At 42.4% G+C, this 22,979-nt stretch overlaps 1 protein-coding gene across 9 annotated transcripts in view; it reads left to right on the plus strand.

The window, feature by feature from the left end:
- Window positions 1-22,979, plus strand: part of TLE4 (TLE family member 4, transcriptional corepressor) — a 147,390-nt gene that overhangs the window by 105,948 nt on the left and 18,463 nt on the right. For 8 of the 9 annotated variants that reach the window (XM_082401435.1, XM_082401440.1, XM_082401441.1 and 5 more), the window contains 6 exons: window positions 14,693-14,812; window positions 15,831-15,884; window positions 16,346-16,498; window positions 18,041-18,173; window positions 18,545-18,738; window positions 19,249-19,325. In XM_082401435.1, coding sequence (XP_082257561.1) covers window positions 14,693-14,812; window positions 15,831-15,884; window positions 16,346-16,498; window positions 18,041-18,173; window positions 18,545-18,738; window positions 19,249-19,325 — 731 coding nt within the window. Of the gene's footprint in view, window positions 1-14,692; window positions 14,813-15,830; window positions 15,885-16,345; window positions 16,499-16,727; window positions 16,827-18,040; window positions 18,174-18,544; window positions 18,739-19,248; window positions 19,326-22,979 lie in introns of all 9 variants that reach the window. The other variant, XM_082401436.1, reaches the window with a different exon arrangement.

A 22,979-nucleotide genomic window follows, 5' to 3' on the forward strand; every position in this document is an offset into this window, starting at 1 on the left:
GTAGGTCTCAACATTAGAATCACCTGGGGGCTTTTAAAATTGCCTAGTCGCACCCCTCTGACGGAAGCTGCCTCATTGCTTTGGGGTGGGGCCCAGGTGGGGCTTTGTTTTTAAGCTCCACAGGTGATTCTGACGCTGGTGATGGCAGCCAGGGTGGAGAACCGCCATCCAGTCCTTGAATTGGTTGCTCCCTGCCACTTGTCTCATCCCAGCCCATGACATCATCCCAGAGAAAGGACACCTTTTGGGGTCTTGGCTGCACTGTGCCTTGTTCTTTTCCATTTCCTCCCAGACTTAGCCTAGCCTCCTCACACTCCTGAAGTGGCCTCAGTGCAGGTTGGGACCCTAACAGTGCTTGCTCCTCCTTCCCCAGCAGTGCCTAGCCTGCCTCTCCCATGGGACGTCTCAGTGGGTAAATCCCGCCCCTTCTGAAACGGTCACTGTACTCTTACCATCCAGTTTTCTGATGATCACAGAAATGGGTCTTACCTTCCTTCCTTCTAAGTTTCTTTGAGTAAGAATCAGCATTTATTAAGTATTTGAAACATGGATAGTGCAACTTGGAAAGTTTAGTTTTAATTTTACTAATGTAAATTTTTACATAGCCACATATGGCTTGTGGCTAACATGCTGACAGCACAAGGTGAGGTTTTTACTTGGCCATTGTACCCTGTCTTGAAATTTTCAAATAAATATGCCATCATGCCTTTAAAAAAAAATAAAAGAATCAGCATTTATTCTTTAGCATCTGTCTTAAATACCTGATATGCCACCTTATAGGAATTTAGTTCTGGTTGGTGAGATCCGTTGTTTCCAACCCTCTCCTCCCCCCCCATTCCGTGATAAGCCTGGAAGATGCTGCTCACATGCGCCACGTGGTCCCATGAGCCCCTTAAGGTCGGGAGCATTCCTGTGGGACACCTAAGGCTTACACCTTTCTTTTTCCAGGACAAACCTAGATCGGACTACAGATGCATAAAGACGACACCAGTATGTTGACAAACTTGATTCCATTCTAATTATATACAGGCGCCTCTACCTACATACACTCAGGAATACATGCATCCTTACTTGGATGTGCGCGTGCACACACACACACACACACACATATATGTTAATATGAAGTAAGACACTGGGTTATACCTCTACATCTCTCTGAAATCCATCCTCTTTTCCCCTTCTCCAGCACTCCCTCCAGTCCGAGCCACCAGCATCTCCCCCTGGACCACTGTTTCCCCTCCAAAGCTCTACTAGCTGGCAGGCTCACTTAAGCCCATACTAACAGCACTAGTAAAGCAAGGACACCAAAAATGATGAAAGCTCAGCTTTGATGATCTGATTCAGAATTTTGCTCTTTTAATTTTTATTTATTTATTTATCTAGTTATGGCTGTGTTGGGTCTTCGTTTCTGTGCGAGGGCTTTCTCTAGTTGCGGCAAGTGGGGGCCACTCTTCATCGCGGTGCGTGGGCCTCTCACTATCGCGGCCTCCTGTTGCGGAGCACAGGCTCCAGACGCGCAGGCTCAGTAATTGTGGCTCACGGGCCTAGTTGCTCCGCGGCATGTGGGATCTTCCCAGACCAGGGCTCGAACCCGTGTCCCCTGCGTTGGCAGGCAGACTCTCAACCACTGCGCCACCAGGGAAGCCCAGAATTTTGCTCTTTTAAATTTAGCATTCATGTGAGGTTTATATTGTACACTTAGTATTGTTTTCATTTTTAATTACCAAGCGTGGAAGTAGGCAACATAATCTTTTCTGCTCTTAAGTGCTTCTAAAAGTCTTAACTCTGACTCTGGCCCCCTCTAACATAGAACTTTTCAAGGATCTCCTGAACAATGTTTAGAACGTGTGTGCCATCTCATTAGTCCCCTTCAAGGGCACTTAGAATAAAACACAGACTTCAGCATGGCCTGCTGGGCCCGCAGAGCCTGGCCCTCCCTCCTCCCAACACGGCCCCTTCACGCGCTCCCTCCCCAGCAGACGCCCAGCCCTTCTGTTCCTTTTCGGGGCCTGTGCACTGCTCTTCTCCTTGTCTGCAGCAGCGTTCTCCTGGCTGTTCACGTGCTGGGCTCCAGTTCCAACGTCGGCCTGCGTGTCCTCTCTTTGAAGAGGCCGTCCCTGAGCACCTGTCATTAGTCTCAGCATCCGGTTTATCTCCTTTGTAGCATGTTGCCATTTGCACTTACTATATTACTGATTTATTAATTTCTTAATGATAACTTAATTTACTTTATTTTATGTCCCTTACTTGGAAAGAGTGCTCTCTGAGGACAGGGTCCTCATCCTCACTTTCTGTTGTGATCCAAGTCACTGCCGTAGGGCCCAGCAGGGTGCCTGGCACCTAGTTGGTTCTCGAGTCAGTAGCTGATGGTATTCCGTTATTAACCAGGGGGTTTGTGCTGTGTTCCCACCACCCCGTTAGTCCTCACACCTCACTCACTGTAGAGTCGTTTGTGACGCTCCAGTGAAGTTGGTGTGCACGTCTAGTCTTCACTCTGTTACCCTGACTCAAGGCCACGCTGACACCTTTGGCATGAATTCTACAAATAAGGAAAAAGAGTAGAATGTCTGAAGAGGGCACCAAGCCAAGGGGGCAAGTAGGTGCCCAGACTGGAGAATAGGCTGTCTGAAATGTTTGAATCCGGACAAATAGGGTGGCTTTTCCTCAGAATCTGAGGCTTGAGAAACTAACTGCCCATGACCCTCTTTGAAAGGAAGGCAAGAGGAGACTTGCCCGGATTGGGTTGCTGATAAGGGCTTGGCCTTCGCCCTCTAGGGCAGATTCCAGAAATAAGCGTGAAAGAAAGGGCAGTGTATACCTGCCACTTCTCCTAGTTAGCTCATCTAATCTCTATTACAATCCTGTGGGACAGATATCCTTGTCTCCGTTTTACAGGCATGAAAATTGAGGCCTGGAGGGGTTAAAGTGCTGGAATCACGTATGTGTTGGATATGTGTGTGTTGGAGCTGAGACTTGAAACCAGAGCACTCTCACTCTGCAGCCTGTGATTATTTCATGCCCCCCACCCCTTCCCTGCAGACTCCACTGCGCTGCAAAACGGTGCCTTATTCCCCTTGTGTCCCCAGTGTCTAGAACAGCCAACACAGAGTAGCCAATCAGCTCAAGTCATAGGATTGCGACGGAGTCGCAACATCAGGCCCTGCTTGCGAAGTCTTTGTTAGCCCTTCTGACAGAGGAGCAAAGCCTCATTCCACCAGCTGGTGTTGAAAGCACTTCTGCTTCCGGTGGGGTCTGGCTGGCTCTGCCCCACTCTCCCTTCCCACTGGAAGGAGGCTCATGGCTGTGTGTTTGAGCAAAGCTTCTCAGCGGCTCAGAGGTCTGTGCCGTGACCTTTGATTAATCCCCTGCTCCTGGATGCTTTCTTGTACACACTAGATTGTGGGATCTTCTGCATCTAGATTCCTGTGCCCTGGATGCTTACAAACCAAAAGACTAGCAGGATGATAGAGTGGCTGTTAGCAGAGGGCTGTCCTGAGATGGACTTTGTGTGCTTGTGTGCGTACCCGTGTGAAGAGAGAGGCTGTCAGAGGGGAGACACTCATACCACAGAAGTCATACCTACACTTTGAGTTATTTTGATCTTCATTCATTCATTCAGCAAAAACTTTACTGTCCTTACATTGCAAAGTGCAGGATTCTTTCAAGCCATATCTAGTATTAAATAGCAGAAGCATACTACTGAGCTGTAGGGTTCTTCCTTTTTAATACAATAGTGATTGATGGAATGGTATCCCCCTCATTTCTCAGGGTGATGAGGGAGAATATTTTCTTCCGGTGTTCAGCATGCTGCTATTACCGCACCATTTAGCTCGATGCCAAATTGCAGTTGGCTCCATTCAGTTCTGTTTACCCAAGTAGCGCTGTAGTGATTAAATGTCACTGGGTACACCGAGTATACAAAAGTAATTAACCTAAAAGGACATGTTAGAATAAGGGTCAACAACCTCCTTAGCCCGTAGTGCGTCGGGGAAGACAGTATTGATAGAGACACTGCTGGTGGGGCAGGGCTGGGTGGTCGGGGAGGAGAAGGGCAGGAGGGAAGCAGGGTCAGCAGGAGCTCACTGCAGCACTCACAGCTGTCAGGGGTGGCAAGCAGAGCTCTGAGACCTTCTCTGTAGTTCCCTTATAATTTAGCTCTCTGACCTCCGATCATTTGAGATATGGGGGACAGGGTGAGGTTAGACTGTGACCTGAACCCCCTTTCAACATCTCAGCCCCAGTTAGTGGAATGCTGTTTTCCTGTTTAGCCTAGAGTAGTGGCAGCTTAGCTCCTGCTTGTTCTTCCAGTATTTTACATATTTGATCAACCCTTGCATCTTTAGACCTAGTTGTCAAATAAAAGCTGCTGCTTGAAATCACTTCTTTGGACAGATTTGAAATTGTGTCTCTGAGTATCTGTGTCTCATTTATTTTTAGTCCTCAGTATACTGAAGTCACTTTCTTAAACTGACTGATATTAATATGCTTTATGTTGCTTTACGTACTAAAAATTTACATAAAACTCGAGATAGTCATCTTTGACTTAGAAATCAACCAATGTAAAGCTCTTTTTTAAAAAAACAAGTATGCTATCTGTCTGCCCTATATTTGGCTTTTTCTTTCATCACCTGTGTGTGGTGACTTCCTCTCCGGAAAAAAAAAAAGAAAGTGGGAGTGTTAAGGATTTTTTTCCTTGACCACATAACCTCCTTGGGAGATAAACATTTCAAGGAGATCCCCAGGGATCACTGTTCTCTGAATGAGTGGCCTCAGAAAGAACTGCTGACGCCTGCATTCTTCACTGGTGGGTCTGTGAGGCAGGGTTCATTTAGGTCCTGCCTTTTCGGTGGTCAGACTTGAGTAAGATTTGTTTCTCCCTGGCTGCAGACAGCTGCTGAGTACATGATGAGAGCCCAGGAAGAGGGGAGCCAGTTGAAAAATGTCTCCCTTATGCTGAAGATGTATCTCTTTTATAATAAGAAAAATTGGCGGCCCTGATACATTTACAACAACAAATATTTCTTGCTTGCCCACCCAGAGGTCAAGCCTGGTGCTGACCTTGGGGGAGGGGGCCTGTGCCCTTGATTGGTTGGGGAGCAAACAGGGAAAAGGCACCGCCTTTGACCATATTCTCTGCCTGGCACCATTGTGACTTTTGTTTCCATTGTATTTTTTACTCTGCTTCCTCTTGCTGTCTTTTTAACATTGTCCTGAAAATTGTCTTGTCACTACATCACTTTCCAAACTACCACTTTTGAGGGCTGCCCCCCTCCCTCCCTCCTTTGGATGTGCCTGCTGCATGTGCTTGCACCAGGCCCCCCACCCCCAACTCCAGCTGTTCTTCTGACCATGGCGGGCGTCATATGGAGGGCTGAGAACACAAAGAAATACTTAGCCCAAGGGCACACGCCCTTTAGGAGTGTATAATCTCTACTCTCTAGATAGTAAAAATGTTATGGAAACAAGTAAGACATATACATGAGTATTGATACATGAGCAGATCAAGTTTTGTATTCATTCATTTGTACAGCAGCCCTTAATTGAGGCAGCAGACCAAGTCTTCGTAGAATTTCTAGTCAAGTAGAAGAGACTAGCAAATAATCAAAATACTGGCCGGGATAGAAATGCTAGGAAGGAAGTAAACAAGGGACTGTGGTAGGGATTTCCAGGAGGGATCACCTTGGATAGCATCACCGACAAGATCTTTCTGAGAAGGTGGCATTTAAGCAGCTGAGGAATAAAAGGTGAAAAGATGCTAGCTGCTCAGAGGCCAGGGAAGCGCGTTCTTGGCAGAAGCCTCCACTGAGGGGTGAAAGAGTAGGGGGTGTCCAGCGCTCTGAGAAAGAGACTTTCCACTGGATTAGAGAGGGTAGACAGTGTCTGTAAAGTGTCAGATGCTTGTGTTAATTCCTGTTGATTCCTACTGTGACTTCAAGAAATTTTAGACCTGTGTCATCTAATATGGTAGCCAGACACCACATGTGGTTACTGAGCACCAGAAATGTAGCCAGTCCAAATTGAGATGTGCTGTAAGGGTAAAATGCAAACCAGATTTTAAAGACTCAGTACTTAAAAAAAATAAAAATGAAAAAAAAATAAAATGTTTCATTAATAATTTTGATATTGATTATACGTTGACACGATACTTTTTGATACATTGGGTTAAATTAATATACAATTAAAATTCACCTTACCTGTTTCTTTTAAATTTTGTAAAAGTCTGGCTACTAGAAAAAATTTAAATACATATATGGCTCACGTTATACTTCAGTTTGTCAGTTCTGTTCTGGAATACAATTCACTTTGATATTTTAATGAATGACAGTAACCAAATTGGCTGAGTGAACACTGAAAACTGTTTTGCCCTTTTGAGGTGGTATGAAGAAGACCTAGAGTTTGCATTTCTGATTAGCGACATTAAAACTGTTAGGAAGCCTACCTTTAAATTGGTACACTCTTGTTTCCTTCTCTGTTCCTGCTGAATTACCCTCTGATATTGTATAGAGTATACTTGCATACATAATGCATAAGAATATATATGAGGCTCTGTGGAGTTAACGCTCTTGGGAAAAAAAAAATGTTTAGCCTTTCAAATAGATTAAAACAGTTTACTGGAAAAAAAATAGCAACACGAAAAGATTTTCTTTTCCAATAAATTTTAATAGTTACTAAAATGAGGGTTCTGGTCCATTAAGATACAGCTTGCCAAGTCTTAAAGCTGAGTCACTTTTTTCTCTGAGCACCTACCCTACTTCAGCTTCTTTCCAAGCAGCTGTTAGAAGTATGTTGATATTTTGATTCAAGAACAGAGCACAGCACAAGAATGAGTCTAAAGCCAATTCACCCTTCCCAGAAAATGCAGGAAGGAAAATTTTGCCAGCCGCTTTCCCCCCATTTGTTTGTAGGGCAGTCAGCCTCAGTGTACCACATCTGATGTGTCAGTAAGACTTAGTAACATTGATTATATTTGTTAGTAAGACTTAGTAACATTGATTATAAGGCATTAGAATGAATGATTTAGGATATATTTTATAGGTACTATACTGAAAAAAAAAATCTCGGAAGAAGGTGGCCGGTGCATGTGACTATAATTTACATAGTGTCTGCATATAAGATTTATAGAATCTGTAGAAATGAGGGGAAGGAAATTCTGGGTGGAGGACAAATGCACATAGGAATGTTAGGTCTTGCAAACTTTGAGGATATTCATTGGACTGAAGGGCATGAAGTGACTTTGGGGTGATTAGACAGTTTAAAAGATATATAAGTGACTTCTGTGCAATATTTGTGTGCACTTGGTAATTTTTATTACAGTTTCTGAGGGACTGTTCATACTATGTCATCTGTGATGATCAGGAGTGAGGCTACTTGGTTAATTCAGCCTGTGCTTTGGGCTGTCTGCATCAGTGGTCATGGGATGTACTTGGCCCCCTCATCCCCCTAGTTGGTTCCTCATGTGACCCACACTTTGGACCACATGCAGACTGTGGCTGTCAAGAGAGGAAGCTCAGGTGCCTATATAAGAAGCAAACCTGTACCTTTAGTGTCAAAGCATCGTGCTCCCGCAGCTTAGCTTGCCAGCTAAAGGAGCTGTATTTAATGAAATTTCTGGGGTGGAGCCAACAGCTTTATTCCAGGAAGAGGAAATAACAGTCAAGAAACCTCAAGAGGACATTAAGATAATGTTATAATTTAAAATCAATTTTATTGATACCTTGTAAATTATTATGGCATTTTTTCCTGACCAAGTAATAGATAGCACTGAAGCCTTGGAAGCAAAACATGAATGACTAAATATTGAAGTGCTGTAGATTCTACTGCATGAAGGAAAAAAATATGTAGGACTTTTGTGTATTCTAAGTATATTTAACTCACGGAGCCCTACTGGAGGGCAAGGGGTATATTTCATTCATCTCTGTATTTCGTACTTAGTGGGTACGTATCCATAAGTGGACTAAGATTATGTCATGTTTTCCACATTAGCCAAAGAGGTAAAGCTCTTTATGATGCTCCAGACTGTTCTTCACAACACGCACTCTCCTCTAATCCTCACAGCCACCTACTAAGGAAGTACTCCTGTTGTCCTCGACACCCACTGGAGAAATGGAAGCTTGGAGAGGTTCATTAACTTGTCCAAGGTCACACAGCAGATGGTACAGACTGGTCTCGAACCCATAGCTGTTTGACTCGGGTACCCATAGCATGACCATTGTAGATACTTCGTCTCTCCTTAATCATTCCTCTGGTTTGATAGAATTTTGATTACTATCTGCAAAAGAAATTTATCTTGAACTGAGTTTTTCTTACCCAGAGAGAAGCAGAAAGACAAAGATGACAACAGACCATTTTAAAGAACATGTTGTTCACAAAATGTTATAGAAGGTGAAACATTTATTAAGAACAGACTCATTACTTTATATGGAGATTATATTAAATATTGTTTTATCAAGGGCAGGCCTTCAGAAAGTCCCAGTCATTTTTGAAGGTGAATTTTGATTTATGTTAATTTGAAAAAAGCAAGTTCTGTGAGGATTATATACAGATTGTGTTTTTAATGACTTCCCTAATGAAGCAGGTTATTTTTTTAAAAAAAAGGTCTTACTGTAACGAGCAGTAAACTGACAACCAGTGACTGGCTCAGAGCCCTACCATGTTCAGGCTTTTCACCACCAGCATGCTATAAATTTTAAGCTAATTTACATAAATTTGCATGTGTTATGAGTCAGTATGTAAGACGTGTACATTTTGACAAAATAATTTTCATTTTAAAATTTTTATACTTAATTTTCCCCAATTGAGGATTATTTTCTCCATCTCTCCTGGTTATTTCCTTATAAATGAGATAATAAATGTTAAAATGTTTTATTATAAAAAGAGCTCTGTGAACAGGAATATAAACATTTTATGTAATGCTATACAATAAAACCTTAATCAGAAGTGCTCTGGGATATGGTATGGTTAGTTTTGTATAGAAGTTTATTCACGATATTACCTTTCCTTCACAACTTGTTGAAAGTGTTTTACAACTGTGAAATGCCCTGAGGACTAATGACTGTAATTGAGTCCGGGTGACTCAGGATGGTAGGGCCCTCCGCTTGGAAGGAGGAGTGGGCTGGGTCCCTGGCTGATCTCCAGCAGTACCTTGGCCTTTCTGTATTCGAGAAAGTCACCAATATCTGTTTCTCTTCTAGATATCACTCTTTTGCAGAGGAAATGATGATTGAGGACTTTGATTATGGCATCAATAAAAGAGTCTACAGGGCTCTTGGGCCTGCCTTCTCTGTCTTCCCTGCGCCAACTGCCATAAACAAAGTCCCCCTGAATTGTCCCTGACCCAAACTAATTCCTGTACTGAAAGAACTACAGTTAAGAGTAGCAGTGTATTCATCTTCTAAAGTGGGCTGGTTTTTGAGGGTGAAGAGACCTGGACAACAGGTGTGAAGTGGGGACAGTCCGGGACTTGCAGTCACCCTGGCCAGATTTTCGTGGTGCCCTTCCCTGTCCTTATCCTCTTTATCTGTTTGAAAGTGGATTTACCCTTTGGTGCCAGGTAGATGGGGTGTCTGAAGGCCGCAGCTGATGAGCAATGAGTTTTAGAGTTCTTGATCATGGTTGTCCACTCGACCTTTATAGCATATTCTTGCCGTTTGGGATCTTGTAAGTGGGCAGGGACATCGGAGCACTGCACCTGTGCCAGTGGAAAGCAGAGTTAGTTTGATGTGCATTTGAAATCAAATTAGAAAGTCCAGCGTGGAGGTGGTATTTATAGTCTTGCCTGCAGTATTGAACCAAAACCTTATTGTAATTGTTGAAAGATGTGTTTTGGTAATAGCAGCCTATTGGAACCATTATTATGGATTATCTGCATATCTATGCTGAGGGGCAGTGCTACCCAAACACCTAGAATAGTCCTTATGTGAGGCTTAAAATAGAAGATCCACACTAGCTCTGTAAGTAAATAGTGTGCAGCACACAGTCACAGGGCTGAGTTGCTTTTGCTGGGGCTCAGTTATTTGCCAAGGGCTGTGCCTTATGCTTTATGTGGCTTCTTTCACTTAGCCCTCAGAGCAGCCTGGTTGACGGAGTGGGTGGGGTGTTGTTGACTGCAGACTCCAGACTGATTGAGACTGAGCAACATCCTCAAGGCTACAGGGATATTAAGTGGAAGATTTTTAACCCAGGCAGTCTGGACTCCAGAGAGATGCTCTTGCCTGCTAGTAAAATCTGTGCTACCTGTTATTATAATTAGCTGATTGTAACAGCACTGCCTCTTTTGGGGCGGGAGAATGCTTTATGGAGCTCTTTCTCATACCTGGTCATCTTTGATCTTGAGGTGGCAGAGGAATCACAGCAAAGGGGATGGTGGGGTCACCCGTTTAGATTGCTGGAGGGCTTTGGTGTGACATCAGTAAAGGGTCTTACAGGGCTTTAAGCCTGCCTTCTCCATCCTCCCCACCTCCACCGCCATAAATAAACTCCCCCTGAGTGTCCCTGACCCAAACTAATGCCTGTACTGAATGAATTACTGTTAGAGTAGCAGTTTTGCAGCTGACTTAAACAGTAGCCTTAGTAAAGTCCAGGTTGGATTTCAAACTAGGATCTAGAATTTTTCTCATTTTGAGATAACATGATTTATAATGTTAGGAATTAACTGACTTTAAAGCTTATCTTTTATTATCAAAGCAATTAGGATTTCCATATAAGATTCATAAAGATATATTATTTTTTTCTTATTTTCGCTCTGTTTCCCTCCTCTTTATCTTTTATTAGACATCTACCTTGTTTTTTCAATATCCCAATATGTGTTTATTTTTTAAAAATACAGAACTTTTTGTTTTTTAATTCTAGGTTATTACTTTATTTTTGAGAGGTTTTTACTAACAATTCACATTTAAGGTATTTTGCCCTTTCCACATCGGCCACCGCTTTCTGATTGTGACTCTTTGTTCATAACTAATTTGCTAGTATATTTACATGATCAAACTGTAATGAGAAAGATTTATGTTTGATGTTTCTAAGTCTGTAGATTTCTAAGGAGTAATAATGCAGCTCCAGTAAGTTTCTTATGTAATGTTAGGGAAATATCTAACCTAGCTAAGCTTTTAAAATTACAGTAGAGAAATAAAAAATAAGCTTTTCTTGTAAAAGTGTGACTTTGTCTTTATCAGTATTTCATTCCTCCTGTTCGCATGTCTAGCAAAGATCCAAATGGCCTTCCAGTGGCAGAATGGTGGACTTGTAAGATTCATGATGAGAGTCCGTGCCAAGTCCAATTTGATTCTAGAGCAATTATGTTATTAGAACATTGCTGATTGCCCCAGTGCCTATTGTGCAGCTTAACCTTTAAATGCTAGTGATAATTAACTACTTGATCATTCTACCAGGAAACTCCAACATGCAACTCTGTTCTGCAGTAAAATTCACAAATAAAATACTGTCCACAGTGCCTGAAACAGCCGGCTTAAAAAAAAAAAAAAAGCTCTTTGTACATGTGTGCCAATTAATAAGCATTACCATTCAGTATTAAGTTTTAAGAAAGTATTTTGTCATCGTTTAAAAATCAGTTTTCCTGACTTCGTCCCAGCTTACCCTTCCCCCTTGACATATACACACTACCAAATGTAAAATAGATAGCTAGTGGGAAGCAGCCGCATAGCACAGGGAGATCAGCTCGGTGCTTTGTGACCACCTAGAGGGGTGGGATAGGGAGGGTGGGAGGGAGGGAGACGCAAGAGGGAAGAGATATGGGGATATATGTATATGTATGACTGATACACTTTGTTATAAAGCAGAAACTGACACACCATTGTAAAGCAATTATACTCCAATAAAGATGTTAAAAAAAAATCAGTTTTCCTTTTTGACAGAGTGAAAATAATGTTAAGTGTGTAGTATCAGTAATCATACACATGTACACACAGTTTTTCTTCTTTTTGTAAAATATCACAGTAGTAGGATGAAGGCATGTAGAAGTAGGTAGAGGATTAAGGTGAAGAAGGGGGCAGAGCTGCCAAGTTGCCAGATCCAAGGGGTGCCACGCCTCAGATCCTACTCTAGTGAACGGTTTCCTGTGGATTTGTTTGGCCAAGAGGCCCTCTGAAAAGGAATGTATCACATGAATTTTGGATTAAGATTGAGGAGTGCCGAGGGGTTGTTCAGTCATTTAAGTTCGAAAAAAATTCTTGGCAGTTCTGTGCCACTCACTGCGCTGGGTGGGTGCCCCCGCCCCCAGGAACCCACAGCCTGGAGTGGGAAGCACCTTGTAAACAAACAGCTATCAATTGATTGGGAGCGCTCCACTCATTGGGTGAACAAAATGTTAAGGGAACAAAGAGTGATTAATTCTGCCTGTCAGTGTCTGAGAGAGCTTTGAACAGTGACGTTTAGAGCTGGTTCTTAAGAATGGTGAGGGAGGATTTCAAAAGGAAGATACTGAGGGAAAGGGCATTCTTGAGAGCCAGGAAAAAAGGCTGCCAATGCAATGAAAATAGATGGCGCACCAGGGAGCAACAAGCTCTGAGCTCTGAGACAAGGCCCAGGCCCTGGATTGGGGCAGGGAGTGAAGGGCTTTGGAAAACAGCTGTACTCAGAAGTTTGGTCTTTTTTCCTATGGACGACGGGACACCATTTGTCATTTTTAAGGAAGGGTGAGAATCTCTGTTTGGGAAACGAATCCCAGAAATGTGGAGGATAGACTGGAGAGGGGAGAAACTAGATACAGGCTCTGGCATTAAGTATGTTAGGTAGTAGCTCACAGATGGTGTTTGTGTGCATGATTTCAAAGAGGTAATGGTTGTAAAAACCTGATTGCCTTGGGTCATGGTAGGAAAGCAAAGCAGAAGCATTGAATCAAGTCTTATGGCTTGGGAATGAGGATTGGAACTCAGCGGACATATATGAAAGTCAAGAAGCAATCAATCCACTTTTTAAAATTGTTTGGCTTCTAGTGTTTTGCTTCTGTCTTCAGCCTTAATGAATAATGCCTGCCATCTTTTCTGCCACCAAACATATAAGAGTGTATGTTTGAGTAGGGATAGTTAGAGGGCTTGGTGCCTACATTTAAGGGACTGATACAGGAAGGAAGGGTTTAGGGTTTTCCAGCCTCTATCAATGGGAACTCACTGATCCTTCTCAGTCTTCCTCCTCCTCCAAACTCCCACTCTGCACCCCTGCCTTTGGAGCTAGTGGAGGAGTTGCCGTCACCACAGCTGACCACTAGGGGGTGATCTTTTGGTAGCTATACCGACACAGGGGTGGAAAAAAGACTTAATTATTGCTAACAGACTAATAAAGTAAAGAAAAAAAAGTACAAGGAGTAAATTTGATGTAAGATGAGTAAAGTTATAAATGAGGAAAAGCTTTACTGAACAGTTTTCTGAATTGATTTTGGATGCCAGGCAAAGATTCTGGTGGTGATTCTTTGTTCTTGCTAGAACTTTTTTCCCATATTTCCAAGTTTCCTTGCCTTTGCCCTCCAAGATCAGCCCTTTCCCACCCCAACTGGGTTAATCTAGTACTCGGGAGTGCTGCCCTGGTGCCCCCCTGAGGGACTTGGCTCTGCAGGCCTTCAGTTCACCCTCAACAGGTTAGGCCTGCACTCAGCCCTGCTCCTTCTCCTTATACCTCCCCTTTATTTTAGAGCTTCTCCTTGGTCTGTGTGGGACTGAGTCACTAGCCAATCCTTGAAGTTAGTTACAGTTTTTATCAGTGCTTTCTTCTTCATCTATGGTTTTAAGCTGTCATATCATCTCAGTGTGCCCAGTAACCACCTGACCTCGATGGCAGACTCATTCTCTGTGCTTCAGAGAATTTCTCTGTCACTGGTGTTTGTTTTCTGTGTGTGGTACTCCTCCAGCTGAGAGCTCTTTGGAAGAGCAGAGATGACAGACATGGCCTGAGCCCAAACAGATCACCCCCAACTGTGATTCCAAGAAGGAGGGACCATCTTTCTATTCCCTGGTCCTAATGGGGTTCCTGGATTTCCAGAGGTTAAAGAAAAGAGCAGATCATGGAAACTCTAGGAGTCAGAAAAATAATAAAGTGCATTTTTGTAGGTGTGGTTTTGTTGTTGTCATGTTGTTGTTGTTTTACCTGCCACTCTGCATCTCCCAGGCCCTTAAGTTGCGGGACTAAAGCAAAATTCTGGAAGCATGACCTTTGTGTCATCATATTTGGGTGCTAAAATCCCCAAGGAGTACCTCTCTTTTTTCACTGAAAAATTAGTAATTATCTCTCAAGGTGGACTCTAATTTATTCAGTTTCTCTATAGAGGCTTGAAACACTGGCTTCTCATCAGCTGGCAAATTAGGGCTGGGCGGGGGGCTGCCTTTTCTTTCTCCTCTTTCTCTTGTATCTGCTTCCTTTCTCGATAAAATATAAACTTCTCCTTTAGACCAAACCCCCTCTGCCTTTTGCGTTTAACCTATTCCCTGCCTCCTCTTTTTATTCCTCTGCTCTCTCTGTCCCATCTCTACTTCTTCTGTCTTGTTCTTTCCTTCTTCCCCTTTTCTTTTTTCTCTATACCTTTGTTCTCATCTTCCTTTCACCTCCTCCCCTCTCTCCTGTCTCCTCTTAACAGCTCTGTGAGTGTGTGCTAAAGAATGAAAAGGAGATAAAGTCTCAAGTGATTAAAAAAAATGACATTGTTGAATGGCTGGTCATCTCTCAGTCCCGCTTCCCTTTCTAATTCCAGAGCTCTTCGGTATCCCCGTCAGCCAGTTTCCGAGGTGCTGAGAAGCACAGAAACTCCACAGACTACTCCTCTGATAGCAAAAAGCAGAAAACTGAAGAAAAGGAGATCGCAGCTCGTTATGTAGGTTCACTCACCTTTGCTTTGGGGGAGGCAGTTTACCTTGCTTTTTGATCAGCGGCCTTTTTACCGTCTTACTATTACCAACCAAAACTAGAACACAAGATAACAACATCCTAGGAGAGAAAAATAGTTATTGCAGTTCTAGCTGTGTCTCAAGTGGCTGGCGGAAGGTCTGTGTTTGCAAGTGAGTGCACATGTGTCTGTGAGCCGCAGAACAGTGCTTTATCCTGCAACCGATAGAAGACTTGTGTTCCATATTATTTCTATTAGATGTATTTGCTTCCCTCCATAAATTTCAAGGTGGTCGAATTTTCTGTGGCCAGCTAGAAATGTTAAGGAAAAAGGTGAAATCACAGACAACCTGTTAAAATGTCTAGATGACCTCCTGTGCTGAGGAATGTAGCACGTTTTGTGGAATATAACTTGCAGAAGCATCCAGATGTGTCCCTAGCATGAGTTGAAGCTCATTTTCCTTCAGTGGCTGGTTCTTCAGATCACACAGTGAAGAGGGCAAGTGGGATGGGACTCACTGGTGTGGAGGCAGGCCGACTCCACCCTGCTTCCTCTGGTGGTGCCCTGCAAGACTGCAGGCCTCGAAGGAAGCTGAGAACTTGAAATTGCATGTGAAACCTCCCAGTTTAAAAATTGTGGCTCTTTATCTGTCTTTGAAAGACACTGACAGAACAAATCCCACCCTTCTGTAGGCTGGATTCTGTAGCGTGGGCCTGCCAGTTGGCACCTGATACTAGAGTAATAAGCCATAAGCTTCAGTTTTTTAAACTACAGTGGAATCGTCCTGTGTTTCCTATTACCTACCTCGTAACATCGTCATGAAGATTAAAGAACACAGTTCATTGTGGAGTGTTTAGCACTGTTTGGTGCAGTTCATTTTTATAAAATGTGAGGAGTTAATGACTCTGGACTTACCTAGGGTAAATCTGGCTGCCTTTTTTTTTTTCTTCTTCTTTTTCTTTTTTTGCCTGGGGGAGGAGATAATGCTTCTCAATTGTCAATGCAGGACAGCGATGGTGAGAAGAGTGATGACAACTTGGTGGTTGACGTTTCCAATGAGGTATGTTTGTGGCTCATTTGACTTCCTGCTCTTAACCAGTTATAACAATGATTAGTGTCCCAACAATGAGTATCCACAATGTTTCCTTAATTTCTGAAGGGGCCCACGTTTTATTTACCTGAAAAATTTATATTACTGATCCTTTTTTATTGCTACTCTACTCTATGAAGTGCAGATGTGTTGTTACCACCATGAATGCACACCCCTTGGCAAGTGACCTGCAAATTTGTAGAGTTTTGATTTTTGTTTCTGTTTTAAATAAGTACTATAAATTTTGTAGTATTTTCATTGACCTCTATACTGAATATTTTCTTCAGCCACTTGATGAGTCTTATGATCTATTCCAGAACATTTTTTGCTTCTAAGCTGTTGAAGACTTTTGGCTAGAAACGTCCACACCAAGTACTCTGGCACTGTGAATGCGCTGTGCTGCATTTGATACCCTTGATGTTCCTTTGTAGGATCCATCCTCACCTCGAGGGAGCCCTGCACATTCCCCAAGAGAGAATGGCCTGGACAAGACACGCCTTCTCAAGAAAGATGCCCCCATCAGTCCAGCCTCAATCGCATCCTCCAGCAGTACTCCTTCCTCCAAATCCAAAGAACTTAGCCTTGTAAGCAGTTCCTCACCATCTTTCTTAGCGTTGCCCGTTTCCAGATGGTTAGGTTAAATTGTTTTTAAAATTTTGTATTTTCCACATTTTTCCATAGGACTTTTACCACCAAGCATGTGTGTATGTTCAGTATTCAAGTTGAACTGACAAAAGTACTTTTGGAACAGAGCGGGTTCACTGACTTTGTTGATGATGGATGTTTGTTTTGTGAGTCTTTTTGCAAGGATAGGGGAGGGACATGAGGAAACTGAGTGAAACAAGTCTCAGCGAAGATGAAGAAAAATATATACTGGGGTTACAGAGATGGTTTTGTCACCTGTGGTTTATGGTAAATTTAGTTTTTGGCTTGGATGTGATTTTGTTGCTAGCTTTGTTGGAATTACCAAGCTATATATGATTGCAATAATTTTCCCTTCCTATCTAAAAAGTAATCTGTCGTTTATAAAAGTCTACCTTGACTCACACCACAAATCAGAAATGCACAAATAAAACTGCTTGCAAGTCCGGGTAATCTCCCCATACCCCCTTCTTCTGTGGCTGTGTAGTTAATTGCATTTTTATGTAGTGTGCCTTCCTTTTTCCTCACCAGTTGTGTCCTTGTAACATAACATTAAAAAAAAAAAAAAAAAAGACGAATTCCGTTTTCAAATAACCTTTTGAATTCACAGCTGAGGGAAAGAAAATTCCTCAGTTTGTCTGCAGTTTTGGAGAATGTGTCTGGCACAGGGCTAGATTAAGTTTTTTTCTGTTGTTTTCTCTTGGCCTTCCGGCCTTGTAATGGCAGCTCCTCTGTGCTGACCTCTGTGATGATTCAGGCTTGGATCTTTTTTTTTTTTTTTTTTTTTAATTTATTTATTTATTTTTGGCTGTGTTGGGTCTTCGTTTCTGTGTGAGGGCTTTCTCTAGTTGCGGTGAGCGGGGGCCACTCTTCATCGCGGTGCGCGGGCCTCTCACTATCGCGGCCTCTCTTGTTGCGGAGCACAGGCTCCAGACGCGCAGGCTCAGTAGCTGTGGCTCACGGGCCTAGTTGCTCCGCGGCATGTGGGATCTTCCCAGACCAGGGCTCGAACCCATGTCCTCTGCAGTAGCAGGCAGATTCTCAACCACTGCGCCACCAGGGAAGCCCCAGGCTTGGATCTTTTTTAATGGGACCTGTTAACCAGGGGAGCGTCTTGTGGCACGAACAATCCATCAGGAACCCAACTCAAACCACTCAGTATTAAAGCAGCCAGCAAGTGGCCAGTCACATCGGGACGTCATGATTTGTCAGTGTCTGTCTAACTCAGACCAGTTTCCTGGAAATGGTCTACTCTGCCCCAAATTCAGCTTTGATTTATTTCCTCTTGAACATTGGTTTTGTGGTCTCAGGAAACACTTTTTGTTTCTTTGATAGCTCTTTTTAACTAATGACAATAGAGGCCCATGCTGAAGAATCTTTTCCATTTCTTTTTCCTTTTCTTTTACCTTACCTTTTCAAAGGTTTAACATAATTGTTAAAATTGTGTTCTAATTAGCAGTGTATTCCATTACATCTCTTGTTAGAATGAAAAATCTACCACTCCTGTGTCGAAGTCCAATACCCCTACTCCACGAAGCGATGCACCCACCCCAGGCAGTAATTCCACTCCCGGATTGAGGCCTGTCCCCGGAAAACCGCCAGGAGTCGACCCCTTGGGTTAGTGAGAAAAAAGTTTCTCTACATATTTATGCTTCCTGTTTTTAAAGAAATCTAAGCAATTTAAAGAGTGTAATACATTAAGAGTACTAATGACCAGCATTGACTGGCTGTAGGTTCTTTAATCCAGATCAAGCACCTGGCACTTACCATGTCTGACACATAGTAGGTGTTCAGTAAAATAAGGGGAAGACATGAACCCTGATGAAGGCTTGAATGACTTTTGAGAATATTAACATAAGCTTATTTGAACTATGGATCCTACTTTTTAACGTACATAAGAGTGTGTTGCTCCTGATGTTCATTATACTTCATTATTGTCTCATGTGTGTATCATTGGTTTTTCTCCTTCCTTCCATTTGGGTCTGTAGCCTCAAGCCTAAGGACCCCAATGGCAGTACCTTGTCCATATCCGACCCCTTTTGGGATCGTGCCTCACGCTGGGATGAATGGGGAGCTGACCAGCCCCGGAGCTGCCTACGCGGGGCTGCACAACATCTCCCCGCAGATGAGCGCGGCCGCGGCTGCCGCAGCCGCAGCCGCGGCCTACGGGAGATCGCCAGTGGTATGTTTGTGCACTTTTACAGCATAAAAGTGTTCCAGAGCTCAGAGGGTTGCCACACGTTTTTTTTTTTTTTTTAAGGAAGTTTATGAAATTTGAGGGATTTATAGAGGGACCTGTGTGTATTTATAAATTAAACTGCATGTAATCATATTGTGAGACTTATTTTCTTTTGTAAGGTGAGGGAATTCCTTTGTTTTATGTTCCTTTTTTAAAAGAAATTTTTAAACCTACAGAAGTAGAGCAAATAATATAGTAAATATAGTGAACCCTTCATTTCCATCATGAGCTTCAATAATAATACTGTTTTTTTCATGTTTGTTCCACCCCCAAGTATGTTACCATGAAATCATGAACATCCTATCATTTCATCAATCAGTACTTGTGTATTTATCTCTAAAATCACATTTTTAAAGCATCTATTCTCCTAGGATTTGGAAAGATACTGAGTAGGATGCAATGAGTTGATGTAACCATGTTTGTTTTTGTTGTCTTGCTTGGGAAAAATTTTAGGTTGGATTTGATCCACACCATCACATGCGTGTGCCAGCAATACCTCCAAACCTGACAGGCATTCCAGGAGGAAAACCGTGAGTACCTGCCTCTGTGCTTTGTGCTCACTGTGTGTCTGGGCCCTCACTGGCCCTTTGGACTCTGAGCACTGCTAGACAGTGTTGGCAAGTTCCTGCGGCTTGTGGGGTGGTTTTGTTGCTGTTTTTTGCAAAGTATTTTTCATTTTCTCTTAGCACAAGGGAAGAGGTAATGAGGTGGGGGTTTGTATTTTCAATCTAAAATCTCAGGCTTCTAATATGGAAATGCAAATTGCTGAGGCATCTCCAGCAGTCAGGTCTTCTCTACATCTGTTACTGATTTCAAGGCATTTCTTTTTGTTGCCTTGGAAAGAAGTCGTCGTCTTATGTGCAAACCTAGATGCTCAGACTTTGAGCATGTTAGGAAAAGACGTGCCAAACTTCAAAGGCTGAAAAGAAAGAAGTGTGGTCTTACGCTCATTTGTGTTTCTGGAAAAGGTGGCTTGCTCAGTTGGCTTCTTGTCCTGTAAGCTGGGTATTTGGAGCCTCTGTTTTCATGACCCCCTGGAGCTATGAAGGCAAGACAGACACATCAGTTGTTCCAGCCTCTTCTTGTACGTTCTAACCTCTCCCCATATGTCATTCCTCATCCTGCATTTTAGCCCAGTGCACCTTTCTGTTACTACCTGTGCACAGTTCTCTTGGCTCTTTGGCTTCATCTTCACAATTGGTGCTCACAATTTATGCTTGTTCAGTGAATGAAGACATGTGCCAATCTCTCCCTTCACTGACCTCCCATTGCTTATTTATTCACTGCTATACACTCAGGCATTTAGTTGTCACCCTGTTGTTTCCTGTGTGTCTTCTTTGTTCCGCATGTTGCTGGCTCCACAGTGTTAAACATCCCTGACCTTGACCCTTCCTTCACTTTCCACCTGATAGATCATGTTCTTGGCCCTTCCTTCTGTAACTTCTCTACACACTCTACCCTAAACTTCCCTGTTGCATCAAACACAGTGCGGGCTCAGTAAGTATTTGACAGATTAATAAGGGAGGCAAGGCAAATTAGACTTTGAGTTCCTTGAGAGTTGAAGGTATAAATATCAATTACTGTAAAATTCCGTGCACTTGTGTGTGTTCTGCAAACACTTGTTGACTGACAAGTCTTGTTGACCAAGAACCCTGGTGTACTTGAAGCTGAAAGTTTGGTCTGTCTCAAGCAGTGACTAAATAACAAGGCCATAGGATTCATCAAATAAACTGAATACCTGCAAGTACCATATGAACCTGTGGGGATGGAGAGGTTCCTTGAGGGAAGCGGTATCATCCCGTTTTCAGGTACTGTAGAGTTACCACTTAGTTAACCGGCAGTTGCACCCAGAACTATAGTGTAACCACTACCAGATGAGGTGGTGCTTCTCGTCTCTGCTGCTGCCCAGAGGCCCCGATGGGTGAAAGTGTGTTAGGTGTATCTAAAGAAACAACAACAGTCTCAGTGTGGGGATTGGGCCAGTTGAACCACTGTAAAATCACAGCTGGTCTGATTCAGGAGGCACTTCGGAGCCTTGAGCTGGGCTCCCTTCCTTCCCCCAGTCTTGACACATAGCGTTATAAAATTGTTGAGATCCTTTTGGGAGGAAGGTTGATGGGTTTCAGGATGGCTGAGGAATTTTTTTTTTTTTTAATTTTTGAATTTTATTTATTTTTTTATACAGCAAGTTCTTATTACTCATCCGTTTTATACACATCAGTGTATACATGTCAATCCCAATCTCCCAATTCATCCCACCACCACCACCACCCACCACCACTTTCCCCACTTGGTGTCCATACGTTTGTTCTCTACATCTGTGCCTCTATTTCTGCCCTGCACACCGGTTCATCTGTACCATTTTTCTAGGTTGCACATGTATGCGTTAATATACGATATTTGTTTTTCACTTTCTGACTTACTTCACTCTGTATGACACTCTCTAGATCCATCCACGTCTCTGCAAATGACCCAATTTTGTTCCTTTTTATGGCTGAGTAATATTCCATTATATATATGTACCACATTTTCTTTATCCATTCGTCTGTCGATGGGCATTTAGCTTGCTTCCATGACCTGGCTATTGTAAATAGTGCTGCAGTGAACATTCGGGTGCATGTGTCTTTTTGAATTATGGTTTTCTCTGGGTATATGCCCAGTAATGGGATTGCTGGGTCATATGGTAATTCTATTTTTAGTTTTTTAAGGAACCTCCCTACTGTTCTCCATAGTGGCTGTATCAATTTCATTCCCACCCACCATGAAAGAGGGTTCCCTTTTCTCCACACCCTCTCCAGCATTTGTTGTTTATACATTTTCTGATGATGCCCATTCTAACTGGTGTGAGGTGATACCTCATTATAGTTTTGATTTGCATTTCTCTAATAATTAGTGATGTTGAGCAGCTTTTCATGTGCTTCTTGGCCATCTGTATGTCTTCTTTGGAGAAATGTCTATTTCGGCTTTCTGCCCATTTTTTGATTGGGTTGTTTGTTTTTTTAATATTGAGCTGCATGAGCTGTTTATATATTTTGGAGATTAATCCTTTGTCCGTTGATTCGTTTCCAAATATTTTCTCCCATTCTGAGGGTTGTCTTTTCGTCTTGTTTATGGTTTCCTTTGCTGTGCAAAAGCTTTTAAGTTTCATTAGATCCCATTTGTTTATTTTTGTTTTTATTTCCATTACTCTAGGAGGTGGATCAAAAAAGATCTTGCTGTGATTTGTCAAAGAGTGTTCTTCCTATGTTTTCCTCTAGGAGTTTTATAGTGTCCAGTCTTACATTTAGGTCTCGAATCCATTTTGAGTTTATTTTTGTGTATGGTGTTAAGGAGTGTTCTAATTTCATTCTTTTACATGTAGCTGCCCAATTTTCCCAGCACCACTTATTGAAGAGGCTGTCTTTTCTCCATTGTGTATTCTTGCCTCCTTTTTCAAAAATAAGGTGACCATATGTGCATGGGTTTATCTCTGGGTTTTCTGTCCTGTTCCATTGATCTATATTTCTGTTTTTGTGCCAGTACCATATTGTCTTCATTACTGTAGCTTTGTAGTACAGTCTGAAGTCAGGGAGTCTGATTTCTCCAGCTCTGTTTTTTTCCCTCAAGACTGCTTTGGCTATTCAGGGTCTTTTGTGTCTCGATACAAATTTTAAGATTTTTTGTTCTACTTCTGTAAAAAAATGCCATTGGTAATTTCATAGGGATTGCATTGAATCTGTAGATTGCTTTGCGTAGTATAGTCATTTTCACAATATTGATTCTTCCAATCCAAGAACAGGTATGTCTCTCCATCTGTTGGTATCATCTTTAATTTCTTTCATCAGTGTCTCATAGTTTTCTGCATACAGGTCTTTTGTCTCCCTAGGTAGGTTTATTCCTAGGTATTTTATTCTTTTTGTTGCAATGGTAAATGGGAGTGCTTCCGTAATTTCTCTTTCAGATTTTTCATCATTAGTGTATAGGAATGCAAGAGATTTCTGTGCATTAATTTTGTATCCTGCTACTTTACCAAATTCATTGATTAGCTCTAGTAGTTTTCTGGTGGCATCTTTAGGATTCTGTATGTGTAGTATCATGTCATCTGCAAACAGTGACTGTTTTACTTCTTCTTTTCCAATTTGTATTCCTTTTATTTCTTTTTCTTCTCTGATTGCCGTGGCTAGGACTTCCAAAACTGTGTTGAA

Source organism: Balaenoptera borealis, assembly GCF_965194805.1.
Source record: "Balaenoptera borealis genome assembly, chromosome: 8".
Lineage (NCBI taxonomy): Eukaryota > Metazoa > Chordata > Mammalia > Artiodactyla > Balaenopteridae > Balaenoptera > Balaenoptera borealis.